The following is a 14,422-nucleotide window of genomic DNA, read 5'->3' as shown; positions in this document are numbered from 1 at the left end:
TGGAGAAGCGAGACGCCCCGACTTTGAGTCATTTCCTTTATTTGTGTCACATGCTTCAACACTCCTGCTCCTCCATCTTAGTAGACAAACGGCAGGTCCTGAGTCTATTCATGCCAGTGGAAGAACATTTTGAAGCTAAATTGATATTTTTTCAGATTAAAAAAAAAAAAAAAAAAAATCAGGAGAAAAATGACTTTGTTTGAGACTTGCTCAGTTTCATTTCGCCACTATCTATTGGTGCTCCCCACTGCAGAGATGTTGCTTGACCCCATTTCAGAAACAGGAAGTGTGTTCCATTTTCTCAACAGTGGCGCCAGTGAGAATGAATCATATTCCTTTAGCTGTTAAGTATCTTTGCAGAAATTCAAACGGCATCAACAGTAAAAAAAAAAAAAAAAAAAAAAAGATGGTGCAGTCCCGCCCACACTGTTTGATTGGCAGGTGATCTCTGAGGAGTGCAGTTCAGAAACACCACAGTTTAGAAAGATGGAGACAAAATAAAATTAGATTACCACTTGAAAGATCTATGCGGTTTCCATGATGGAACATGGAAGTTTGTTAAGACACTGATGTGCATGTTACTTTTCACAATATAAAGCCACAGAAAGTCACTCGCCTGCGTCGGGTCACGTCTGTGGTCAGATTTTGAATGTTGTTGATTTCAGTTTCAGTCGTTTCTTGATTCACTGCGGCGTTTTGGAAACCAAGGCTCAAAACAAACTTGGGAGTAAAATATGAAGATTGAAATGCACTTAAAAATGCCAGCCAAAAAAAGAAGTCGCAAGTTTGTGTTTGTTTGATGAATCCATTTTAGTCCAAATTGGAATATAAAAGTAACATGGTCATCCACCAGTAAGACACAGTCTTTTTTAGTCCACATCGAGCTGTGCTGAGAATATAAACAAACAAGCCCGACAGCTCGCTAGAAGCTTTTTAGCGCAGTATACAGCCAGTGTTAAAGGCATTATGAGATTTTGACAAGGACTGTGGGGCATTTTCATCTTCGGTTGCAGGCTAGCTTGAGCCAAGAAACTGAAAACGGGCCTGACAGCATATCAGGTAAAAAGAGTTGATGTAAATTTGTGAAGAAAAAAAAAAAAACAAACTTGCAAGTTCTTTTTCTTGACAACTCTTTAAAGTGTAGTTTTCTTCATGTTTGACGTGGAAGTTAGTTTTTAGGCCCCAGTTCTGGAAACACATTGTAGTGGAGGGGGAGATGGCTGAAATCGAAATGGTCAGCATTCAACACGTGACCACAGAATCAACTGATGTGGTTGAGTGACTTTCTATGACTTTATGTCACAAGATGTAACATGTTAAGGCCAGTGTTTTAGCAAATGTCCATATTCCTTCAAAGTCCCTCAGCTCATGTTTGTGTTGAGTCTGTTTGTCCCAGTGTGACCGCCGTGTAGGCGGTATGTTCTCTTCCCAACGATTTTCCTTCGTTTTCTTGCTCTTTTTTTCTCCATTTCCATTTCTCTCTCTCTTCCTCCCTCATGTCCTTCATCCTGTGATTTCTCCCCCCTCTCTGCTGACCCACATATCAACAGCCAGACACAGAATCACTACCTTATGGGGGTCCGTCTGCAGCGAGCCAGTTATGAATTTTTCATTTTCATGCCCCGTAAATTTTCCCCTCCCTCCCTTGTTCCCCAAACTACTTATTATTTCATGCATTTTTTTTCCTCCTTATTCTTTTGCCCTGGTCCGTCCTCCACCTCCAATTTTCTTCTCCCCCTATACAGTTGTTTTATTTCATTATTTAAAGAGAAGGGGAGAATCCTCTACGCTCCACTGGAACTCCAGCAGTTGTCAACATTTCAGACAAACCTGGACGGTGTGTGTGCCTTTGTGTGTGTGTGTTTGTGTGTGTGTGTGTGTGTGTGTGTGTGTGTGTGTGTGTGTGTGTGTTAGATGTTTTCACATGCGATGTTCAGAATTCTTGAAATTTCAAAGACATTTCACAGGAAAAACATGACACGACTTCACCATACAACACACACACACACACACACACACACACACACACACATGCACAAAGACACACACAATCTGGTAATGACTCCCGGTGCCATATACCCTTTGCCCTTTGACGTTTGGCTGCTGTGTGAATGATGAGCGTCTTGAGGGCATGTTGACCTCTCACCTCCCTCTGTTTACCTCGTTGAGGGCTGAATGCGCATGAGAGAGAAAGACAGAGAATCAATTATTGTATAAAAAGTTTAATAATTGATTCAATGAATGCACATTTCTATTGCGTGGGTAAAATTAATTTTTTATTTCAGCCAGCCAGCGGGCTTTCATGATCACGAGTCTCTCTTCCTTTGTTGTATTTTTGCTGATGGCAGGTGGGGTGGGGCCGAGGTCGGCTGAGGTTTAGCATTTTAACCGGGCCAGAGGAAACAGTCTCTACATCCTCATATCCACAGTATTTCAGCTTAAAGCAACAACCTGCAATTGATGACATGGCACCCTCATCAACATCTGTGCTTTTTATTAACAATAATAATAATAATAAAAAATAATAGAGAGGATGCATGCCTGAAGTCCAGTAGTCATGCCTGTATCAGAGACCAAAGAAAATAATGCAGCATACCTGTTCACAATTTGATTTTTTTTCTCTCTCTGGTTCAAGCTGAAAAAATAATGAATGAAGTTCCTAAAGCAAATATTCTTTATCTTGCGCGTAGTGCTTCAGTTCTCTGTCCAAGGTGCACTCAAGAGATAACCTGTGGTCTGCAACTTTATTTCCATGCTGTTCATATGCATTTTCATGTTTTGTTCATTCTTATATACATTAATACACCCAATCGTTATAATATCTGATTATTGCCAGAGAAGTGAAGCCTGTGCTGATGGTGAAAACCAGCTGTGAAATGGGAAACGCTGCCCTACAAAGCCAAAAAAGCACACTATGCAAGTAATGAAATTAACTTCAACCCTTCTGTCAGGACAGCAGACAAACACTGGACAGAGGTGAATGTGGTTTCATAGCATTAATGGTTTTGCAAGTGTTTGCTGGTATGGGTTTTTGTTTTTAAGGAAAGAAATCAAAATCTTTATTATGGCTTTTGACCCTTAAACACAATGTTGGGCGGTATCCAGCCTGAGTATCCTGAGTAGCTATCGGCATAGCTATGACTTGAAGCCTTCTCATAATTGAGGTGTGAACTTATCCTGGATGTTGTAAACAAAGTATTGCATTTATATCTGCTAACTCACTCCACACACACACACACACACACACACACACACACGCAGACACACAAAGTGCTCTAAGCCTCACTTGTATCAGAATTGCAGTGTATTTCAAGTGGCATTGTTGACTCAGTGCAACTCAGTGTCACAGTGACAACACAGCTCAAATGAAAACTCCAGTTTCATCATTTGTCTGTCTTTCTGTCTGCCGTCTATCTGTCTGTCTAGTCTGTCTGACTGTCTGTCTGTCTGTACTAGACTGTGTTTCACTTTTTCCATCTTTCTTTATCTCTCTCTCTCTCTCTCAACACACACTCGCACACAAGCATAATGCATAATAGATCATCTCCTGTCAAGGCTCATCCATCATGGCTCTCCTTTACTAACCTGTTTACTCAGCCCCATTTGAGCATGACTGGGATTTGCCATCGATCGTGGTATGGTAACTGTAGAAGGTATTGTTTTGAAAATCCTTTCAGTCTTTTATTTCTGTATGGCCTCTGCAGTGTAGGCACAAGGCAAAGAGGTAACAAGAAATAGTTGCTCTGAATGCAGTCAATGTCACAGTCTTAAAAGCTCACTGGTGGGAGGGACCTCTGCCTGCTGTTACTAATAGCATCATCAGGGCTGTTGACATTAATGAAATATGTCTTTTTTTTTTATCTCTAGTTTCAAGCCAAACTCTTCAGCATTAACAGGCACCATCTTTCACTTGCCACCCAGATAGATTTGGCCACAGTGCACTTACTTTAACGTTCCTATCTGTTTTTTATTAGTTGGAGCAAAATTATAGCCCCATTCCTTTGACTTAAAATATACTTGCTTTCATCAGTACAAATATGCACCGAAACCACTGTATTGTTACCTGTGAGCATGTCGTTTAGTTAACAACCACAGTTTGCATGACAAGTTTTCAGGAATGGACAAAAAAAAACAAAACAAAACAAAATAATGTTAGCTATGGTTGCCTTCAAACATTTCGGTTAACATTAGTTGCTCACTTTCACTTGAATTCATTGAAAGAGTGCACCGTGTGTTAAGGCTGAGTCCTGATTGCAGCATCCCGGGTTTGAATCCGACCTCAGGCCGTTTGCAACATGTCATCCCCTCTCTCTCTCTCTCTCTCTCTCCCCTGCCTTTCCAGTCTCTCTCTACAGTGACTGTAAAATAAAGTAGAAATGCCAAAAAAAAAAAAAAAAAAACAACAAAACAACAATCTGTAGAAATTCATTTTCCTTCTTTGGAATCATGTACAAATGTCCCAGTATTAAACACCAACAATGATCTGCCATTCTTGTTTACTAACATGCTTCAGTAACTAGTGACCAGTTTCTCAGCCTCTCATTATTCATTATCTTGCTATGATGCGAAAATAGTCACTTGTATTTGTTGTGGAGTCCATTGTGTGAGAGTGTGGGGCAAAGGAGCGCAGCCAATTCTTGTTAAATGCAATTCTTGAATAATGTGTCAAGAATGATCCAAGGAGAGTTGAATCGAGGGCAGCTGGAGCTGGATTCAACTCTCCTTGGATAACCATGACCAAGATAGCTGAGAATCTTCACAGACATGTCAGTAATTATACCAGATTTACAAGTCTGATGTGAAACCCAGAAACGCTCTGGTCATGCAAGGTTTGTGAAATACACAGGAAACACCCCATTTTCATTTCAGGCTGAAATTTGAATTAACTTAAACTAAAGAACTCTATTAACTTCTGCAGATGTATTATGATTATTTTGTGCCACGGTACAGTAGAAGTCTTACCCCAGGCCATTCATAGCACAACCCCTGTCTGAATGCTGATGGACACAAACAAACATAGCATTGTCCGTTTTGGATTTCTGAAGTCGCCGCCTTGTGGTGATGGTTGTGTGGGACCGACCTGTGGGATACTCTTGTTTTGCAGCGCAGATTCAGCCTGATTACTCTGGGAAAAATCTGCCTCTCCAGCTCGATTTGCTCCAAGCCAGATATGAAAGGCCACAGCTTCCCTGATGTCAATGCAGCTATAGATTTAGCGTTGGGAGAGCTCAGAGAAGGCTACACAGGCTGCCTCTCATCACATGCTTGTACATTATCTGGTCTTTGCTCTTGTTCCATCGCCATTGTACTCACTGACCCTCATCTGTCCTCTCTCTCTCTCTCTCTCTCTCTCTCTCTCTCTCTCTCTCTCTCTCTCTCTCTTTCTCTCTTTCTTTCTCTGTCTCTCTCTCTCTAGCTCCCAGAGAGTGTGAGGAGGATGAGTTCCACTGCCAAAATGGCTACTGTATTCGTAGCCTTTGGCACTGTGACGGCGACAATGACTGTGGGGACAACAGTGATGAACAGTGTGGTGAGTATGCACGCACGCATGCACACACACACATTCACACTGTGCACAGAAAAACACACATTCACTGACTGTTTATCCCTGCCAGACATGCGTAAATGTTCGGACAAGGAGTTCCGCTGCACAGATGGCAGCTGCATCGCTGAGCACTGGTACTGTGATGGAGACACCGACTGTAAGGATGGATCAGACGAGGAAAACTGCCGTAAGTTACTGTGTGTGTGTGTGTGTGTGTGTGTGTGTGTGTGTGTGTGGTGGCCCTGCTCATCAGTGGCACACTAGAATGAGGGAGTTGCTTGTTCTTTTTTTGCTGTCAGAGTTAGCGGAGCTGTGGAGAACAGTTGAGGCTTCAAAGGCCTTCACACAGCCATATGCTCTACCAACTTGTCCAAATCAGCATCTGTCTAACATGCTCCTGTCTTTGTGTCTGGTGTGTGTGTGTGTGTGTGTGTGTGTGTGTGTGTGTGTGTAGCATCTGATGTGATGACAGCCACCTGTAGTGTGGAAGAGTTCCAGTGTGGTTATGGCCGCTGTATCCTGGACATCTACCACTGTGATGGGGACGACGACTGTGGAGACTGGTCTGATGAGTCTGACTGCTGTAAGCACACACACACACACACACACACACACACACACACACACACACACACACACACAGTTACACATCTCTTGTCTGCTAAAGGTAGCAAGCAGTTTCATATTAAACAGCCTGTAAGCCCACATAGTAAAACACTGAAACTCCTCACAACTCTGGATCATGTAATTTAAATTGAACTCGCCTCCAAGTGCAATTGATACAAACTCTTAAGATATTAAACCAGAAAACCATAGAACAATGAAGCACACACACACACACACACACACGTGCACAGATGGATGGAGAACAGTGAGAAAGTTGTAGAGTGCCATAGGTTGAATGATAAGCTGTGATGATAAGATATCAGATATAAACTTTTTATTTAATGTGATGAGACTGCCGTTTATAGAAAGTAGTAAGTAGCTTTATTATTTATGCATTTATGTATTTATTTATTTTTGAGTCACTTATCCAACACTGCTTACTGATATGCATTAACCTCACAGTTTGTCACTGTTAGCTGCACACACACACACGCATGCACAGACTAACATGCACATATTTTAGGATCCATGGCAGCACTTCTAGCTCCGACTGAAAGTTGTCTTGTACTGAAGGACATCAAGCCCCACTGTGTGTTTTCTCTGGTGATTTTTTTTTTTTGTTTTTTCATGGCATAAGATGATAGTTAAGCGGTTCTGTGTTTCTCTCTGGCAGACAGCTTTCCTCCCTCTCTCTCTCTCTCTCTGTTCTTCCTCTTCGCCTCACTCCTTCGCTCCATGTGTCTCGATGGCTTCACCATCCATCTGTCCTGAATCCAGATCCCATCATGAACAAGTCCTTATGTCATGCCGCTTGTGCACCAGTTAAACCTACGTTCAGAAGTTGGCTTGTCTGAACAGAAACTCCCACTAGGACTGAGTTTAGGCATTGCTAAAATTTTATTGGCTATACTAACTGAAACACTTGCAAAGTAGGTATAAGTAAGTAGGTATAATTCAACTTTGATTTGAACATTAATGGTAAAAATTCTCATATTGACAACTGAAGCAGGGTGCAATGAACAGACAGAGTGTCCTCAACAGTTATTCAGTGCTTTCTTAGATTTGAGTTGCTCTGCTGAAGACTGCCTTTCTCTGAGGGGAGGCAGACAGCAAGCTTGTGTGCACTAGAAAAAAAAAAAAAAAAAGATTGCCACCATGCTTTCTGGTATGTTTACTTAGCATTTTATGATTCTACATTGCCTTATACCCATCCATGCTGCTCTGCTGCTGGCCCACGTTGGCTAAGTTACACAGCATGTGGTGCTCTTCAGAAGTTTATGAAGGTTTAGGGTGTACTGCAGTAATAATAATATAAATAAATAAATAAATGAATAAATAAATAGTCCTTGATTTAGCCAGGAATGTCCCATTGAGATACAAGATCTCTTCTTCCAGTGAGTTCTGTTGGAAAAACATACCCACAAAAATCATACATGTAATACATAAAAGCTACATAAGGGAAATAGTAATGAATGTTGGCTGTTCTGAACAAACAGCACTGTGAGCCTCTCATTTTCAAAAATGACATACTAATTTTTTGAGAGGCGAAAAACAATCGGGCTGTGCTGAAGTAAGGAGCTGCAGGAGGAGTGGTAAGTTTCCTGCCACTAAAGCTAGCAGTGAGGTTGTGCTACATTTGATTAATAAGTTATAGCAATCAACATCATAATACGGCATGGGTTGAACAATAACTAAATCTAATATTTTGTACCAGAGGACAGACCTATTTGTTTATGGTTTCTGATATTAAATTGGCGGGGTTCATCGTCTTGTTTTCTCTCCCTATCACACGAGGTAATGAACATTAGCTCTAGTTAATGAACATTAGCTCTAGTTAATTAACATTAGCTCGAATTACTCTTCACTGGTGGCATCATTAGCTGGCACATTATTGGCATAAAAGGGGACAGGGGAGTTCCCACTCATGAGGTCAGGAAAGTTTTGCCAATCTAAATTTTATCACTTCATGAAAACATGGCAGCCCTCAGCATCATATCTTTTTAAAATTATATATATCTCAATGTTTGATTTGATCATCTTGGAAACTCTTTGATCATTCAGTATAGTTGTACCTGTTTGCTGGGGTGACAGATCTTCCTGGTTTGACTGGGACAGTTGTACTTTCCAGCCCTGTGCCCCCACGTACAACATCAACAGTTGTCCGCCTGGCAGACGTTTTTTTTTTCTCTTCTTACAGCTAGAATGCACAAATGTCGATCATGACATGTTCCCGACATCCAGCCTGCCAGCCTCGTCTATAATAAAACGCTGCATTAGTGAATGACTTCACACCCCAACTTGCAATTGAACACACTTTCAGCTGGCGAAACAGACTGCCCGTCAACAGCTGCAGTTTGCTGTCTGCCACGCTGCAGCATCTGTCAGGGCTGGAAAACACTTGGATCTTTTCTGTCTCTATCTCAAACACACAAACACACACACACATATACAGACACAAGTCACAGCCCTGATTAGAACAGGCTATCGTGTTCCCTCTCCTCAATCCAGAGAACGCTGCCGACTGGTCTGCCACTGACTGATTTTTCAACATCTCCCTCTTGTACCCCCGTCTCCAGTTTCTCACACATTCACATTCGTTTAATTTGCTCATTGTCTTTAACCGCCTACACCATCACACACACATGAAGACACACATACACACACACACACACAGCTCTTTGTGACAGCAGGAGTGGTTTTGCTCCTTTGATGTGTTTATCTGCAGTGTGTGATGTGCACCGCTTCAAGGTTTTGTATGCTCGTTTGATCATCAGCAAGGTCATGTTAGTTTTACTGAACTGCTGCCTCTCTCTCTCTCTCTCTCTCTCTCTCTCTCTCTCTCTCTCTCTCTCTCTCTCTCTCTCTCTCACTCTTTTCTCCTCCCACATACAGGTTTTTTAATTGCTGCCTCACTTGTGAAGTATTTAGCATTTTTGGGAAAGTTAACTTGGCATCAAAGCCTTGAACTATAAAAAGACAGGAAGAAAGAGGGTGAGGGTGAAAATAGATCCATACACCTTGAAACACTGATAGTCATTGTGCAGTGAATATAACACAATCCAGATCACGCTTTAACAAGGTAGAACAAAACACCTACACTAAATGACTTGATATTAATTTTAGACTTTAAAACATATTTGAATGCCTTGAAAACAGTTATCATATAATGGTGCATGCCTTCTCTTAAATTAATAAATAATGAATACTGGGTTTTTTGTTTTTTTTTTGGTCCTTCCCATCAATAATTTTACAGTTTTCAGGTCGGTGCTGTCAGAAATGGGCAGATTTTGATTTAGTTATTTATTTATTTTTATTGGTGTTTCAAAGTGCTCTTAAATTCAGCCCCAGGTAGTGTTAGAAAGATCTGAAGAAGTCTTAAACTTTTTTTTTTTTTTTTTTTTTTAATAATCAGCAGATACAATAACGTGCATGCACACACACACACACACACACACACACACACACACACACACGCACGCACAGGCACAGTCACAGAGGAGGCATTCCTCAGAGGCATAAGACAGCCCATCCTCAGACAGCATTCCTTGGCATGGACTCTCCAGATACATGAAGGGTGCTTTGTTAGAGCAGCCACTCACACTCCTCTCTCTTTCTCTCTCTCTCTCTCTCTCTCTCTCTCTCTCTCTCTCTCTCTCTCTCTTTCCTACATGTACACAGACACACACACACACACACATACACATGCGTGCTTCAAAAAAAAAAAAAAGAAAGAAAAAAAAAAACAACCCACACTTGCATGGCTCGTTACCGCTTGCGAACACAGATACTGCTCGGCCTGCATGGCTGAGTAGATGAAAGAGCATAGTTTGTGTGTTTGTGAATGTGTGTGTGTTCAAGAGGGAGCGAGCAAGCAAGAGAGAGAGAGAGAGACCAAGTTAGTTTTGGTGCTCACCACACATAAGGGTGGATGAAACATTTGAGTGTGTGTGGGCGTCAGTGCGGTAGACGGCGTCCCACGCTGATTCCATTTGCCTATAAGTCTTTCTCTCTGTGGGAGAGCCACCTGGTGTTTTGATCATCTCTCTTCATCTCCTCTCCGTCTCTTCGCTCGCCCAGCTGATAAGCCTGCGCAGGGACGCTTCAAGGCTCACTATCCTCTCTCTTTCTCTCTTTGCCTTTCTTCTCCTGCTCTCCCTTGCTTTCTGCCGCTGCTTTATTCATCCCTCTGCCTGCCTCCGTTATCTAGCGCCCAGTGTAGCTTCCATGTGAAGCGACCCGTGCTGGCAGGAGAAAGCCTGTCAGGGAAAACAGCGGAGCGCAGTGTTTAAGATGCCTGCGCTTGATTCACAAGGCTTTTAATCTTCTCGTTCACCTCCCTCCTCAACTGCTGCCAGTCTGAGTGTTGCTTTGATACAATCATATGCAGTGATATAGAGGGAAATAAAAAAAGTGAGTCACCTATGACCTGCAGTCATCACCAATGTAAACAACAAGCAATTGTATTTTTGGAAACAAATTTTTCTTATGCGTGTGTGCGTGTGTGTGTGTGTGTGTGTGTGTGTGTGTAGCCTCCCACCAGCCCTGCAGGTCAGTTGAATTCATGTGCACCAGTGGGATGTGCATCAATGCGGGCTGGAGGTGCGACGGCGAGTTTGACTGTGATGACCAATCAGACGAAACGAACTGCAGTGAGTATCTGCTGCCACTCCTCAAGAAGACATTGATTCACGCCAGACAAGTCTCATAATGCCAGATCATGTAGTGTGAATTATTAATTATGTTGCTTCTAAAAGACTGTGAGACTGTTCAATTCAAGATGTTACATGTATTTTGTTTTATTCGTCTTTGTGATGGCTACAGCCACACTGGGTAATATTGACCAAAATTCGTACTCACTCACCACATTAGTCTTAATAGTTTCATTAGTTTCTTACCTGTGCTGGTTCATTTCATTTGCAGTTAACCTTACCCAAATAATTATCAGCACAGTTTGTTTGATTTAGTGTTCCCTCATGTGTCACTGTGTTAGGTCAGTTTGTTCAGTTAACATCTGGTTTAGTTGCCGTTATTCTGAGTTCAGTTTTATTTTGTTGGCCTCTTAGTTATTAATAGTAATTTTTTGGGTAAATACAAACTCAGTTTTTCACTTACAACTCCTGTTTCTTTGTTGCCTTACTGCTGATCTTTTTCTCTTTTTTTATTTCATCAGACTTACCCCTTATTATGTGACTCATGCCTGGTGATAAAAACTGGCAAACATTCAAAATAGACCTGTCATCCCTCTAAATATCAAATAAGCTCAACGGTAAAATGATTTCCAAATGTGTGTGTGTGTGTGTGTGTGTGTGTGTGTGTGTGTGTGTGTGTACGCGTGTGTGTACACGTGTATTTTCCTCCCCTGCAGCCACGTCCATGTGCACAGCTGATCAGTTCCGCTGTGGAACAGGACGCTGCGTCCGGTTGTCATGGAGATGCGATGGTGAGGATGACTGCTCGGATGGCAGCGATGAAGAGGGCTGTGAGAAAACTGGTAAAGACTCTGGTTGTTATCTTCTTTTCTAAAGATAAATATAACACAAGGTTCAATTGTAGCCATGACAACAGCACAGACTGCCCCCTTTCTGCTGATGAACCAACTTTTTTTTTTTTTTTTGTGGGCACCACAGAGTTGCATTCAAACAATAGACTGATCAGCTTGGCAGTCACCTACTGTGCAGTGGTCCTCCTCTGGTGGAAAGGCTCCACCTACTTCTAGAAAGACAAAAGGCACTGGCATGCGGATAGAGATGAGGAATATGCTGAAGATTTCACTGAGAATTAAGAGAAAACTGGTTGTTGTTTTACTCACTGAGAGGAGAGAGAAGTGTTTTTGCTCAGCCTCTATTTCTGAGTGCCAGTAAACTTCCAATATCATCACCAGCCATGGCAGGAAGAGAATTACTAACCAGAGTCTGTTTTCAGTGAGTTCACACTGATGGGAAAATACACACTTTAACACTGCTGTACACAGGTACTTCTGGGCATGTGGTGGTTGGCTTTTTTCTCAACCAGATGAACTCTATTGCGCTCTCCACCTACATATAAAAACCCACAGCTGATTACAAGTCCTGCTGTCTTCTGGGTTAAAAAGCATTCTGGGAAATGTAGGAAATCAATAACTGAGCTGGTAAATGAGGCAGGTTGAGGGAAGGAAGGTTCACCAAAAAAGTTAATTACAACACTTCATCACAAAATGACTCCTGGAATGCACTGAAAATTGCACATTGGACAAGACAGATGAGATCTAACGGTGTGCAAGGATCCAAGTTGGTATTTCTCCTTTTATGGAAAGTTACGCGTTAAGGCCCTCTGTTTCAGACACCTTCCAGTACAAACATCAACGTTTTTGGCATCAAATTACACATATACCAAACATGTTTTTTTTTTTTCCTTTTTCAATGAATAGTCAGCATTTAGTGGTAGAAACATTTTTCCATGTGTAGGGCAGAATTGTGATAAAAGCTGTGGCTATGCTCATACTGTCTGTGTTGGGGCAAAATCGGAGGAAGACAGTGCATGACGACAGTTACACCCACTCTTGTAGACAGGAAAGTGGGTCAGCTCTTCACTGTTGACTGACTTATCTTGTAAACATGGACACTTTCTGGTAACCCCACAGAAAGCCCACCGTGCGCCCCGGACCAGTTTCTGTGCGGGAATGGCCGCTGTATCGGTCAGAGAAAGGTGTGCAATGATGTCAACGACTGTGGAGATGGGACGGACGAGCACCCGCATCAGGACTGCCGTGAGTGGAAAAAGCAAAATATGTCCTTCTCAACAATTTATTTAGTCTCATGGCCATTCAAAATACATACTCCCTACAGCCAGTCACAGTTTGTCTTGTTTCAAGGAGTTTCTTAAATAAAGTAACATTGCATTATAAACAAGACAGATTATCCTGATAAAACCAGGATAAAATCTTGCATTAATTTGATTTCTATTGGAAAGAAGCCCCGTTGTCTCACTACATTATGTTGTTATACTTTTGGACCTTATTTAAGACAAATATTTTGGATATCTCTGGATATGAATTATTTTGTTACTGATGAAATATATATATATATTTTTTTTTTATGGTGAGTGTATGTTTGTGTGTTTAAGAGAGTGGGATAGGGTGAGTGTATATTGACTGAAGCTGTTTGCTGTTTTTGTGTGTATTGTGCTGTAATCTTTGTATGGTGTGTGCAGGTCCGCGCTCCAGCGAAGGCAACTGTAACCAGAATAATGGAGGCTGTTCTCAGAAGTGTCAGATGGCCAGAGGTCTGGTCCAGTGCACCTGTCACACTGGATACCGACTCATGGAGGATGGCAAGGCCTGCCAGGGTAAGTGTGTGTGTGTGTGTGTGTGTGTGTGTGTGTTGTGTGTGTGTGTGTGTGCGTGGCTACATCAGAAATCTGACATCACAGTCTATGTGGAATAGGAGTGAGCAGACGGAGGGCATTAATATTTATGCCCCCTTCGTGTGTTTGATCGATAGGTTGTTTACTTAACTTGCTGGAGATCTGTGATTGATAAATATAAAGTCTGATATCTATGTTTACTGTCTCCAACTTTCCAAAGAACAATTGATCAGGCTTTGGTTGCTATACACCATTATGCAGTTTGTTTGTTTTTTTTATTTACTCATAGCTATGAAACTATAACAGAAATAAAGACTTGGCTCCAGAGAACAGTATACTTTGCAGGGTCAAGAAATCAACTTAACTCAATTAAAGTGACAGGATTCATGTTTTTGGATGTGACAACGAGTTGGAGAATTGTTCATCATTGGCAGAGTACCTTTGAATTTTATTTTTACTTCAGGGACAATTTACATAAATACGTATTTCTGTAAATATGCCAAAGTTAGCCAGAAGTACTGCTTTTCATCTGTTGAGCGTGGCCAGATGCCACTACTGTACTTAAAATAATTAAAGAATATATATTTTAAAAGCACAATTCACTTGAGGGCAGATGTGTGTACAAATAATCCAAGTATTACCGACAGAATGACATTTAAGCAGATTCTGAAGCACATAAAGTTATAGGCATGTTCACAAGACCCTTGATACAAATTAGTGAAAAGCCACAGGATAACCTTTACTGAACACACCAACTACGTTTGCATGCGCACATGAAAAAAGATTGTAACCAGACTATGGCAGGAAAACATGACTCAAAGCCATCAGAGCCACTGGGGCGTCCCTCATCATAATGTTCAGAAATCAGAGTTTATCTAGCACAATAATCGGTTTTCTCCACCAGTATGGAAGCCAGCTTTCTCGTTTACA

General features: G+C 41.6%; 1 protein-coding gene across 1 annotated transcript in view; it reads left to right on the top strand.

Annotated features, from left to right (window-relative positions):
• Positions 1-14,422, top strand: part of lrp4 (low density lipoprotein receptor-related protein 4) — a 124,265-nt gene that overhangs the window by 79,540 nt on the left and 30,303 nt on the right. Inside the window, exons 4-10 of the mRNA XM_030079774.1 lie at positions 5,417-5,530; positions 5,616-5,732; positions 6,000-6,128; positions 10,681-10,800; positions 11,517-11,642; positions 12,771-12,896; positions 13,340-13,474. Of these exons, the coding sequence (XP_029935634.1) occupies positions 5,417-5,530; positions 5,616-5,732; positions 6,000-6,128; positions 10,681-10,800; positions 11,517-11,642; positions 12,771-12,896; positions 13,340-13,474 (867 nt within the window). The remainder of the gene's footprint in view (positions 1-5,416; positions 5,531-5,615; positions 5,733-5,999; positions 6,129-10,680; positions 10,801-11,516; positions 11,643-12,770; positions 12,897-13,339; positions 13,475-14,422) is intronic.

Source organism: Myripristis murdjan, chromosome 3, assembly GCF_902150065.1.
Source record: "Myripristis murdjan chromosome 3, fMyrMur1.1, whole genome shotgun sequence".
In the NCBI taxonomy this organism is placed as follows: Eukaryota; Metazoa; Chordata; class Actinopteri; order Holocentriformes; family Holocentridae; genus Myripristis; species Myripristis murdjan.
The sequence above is the reverse complement of the archived record's forward strand: the minus strand, read 5'-3'. Positions and strand labels throughout refer to the sequence as shown.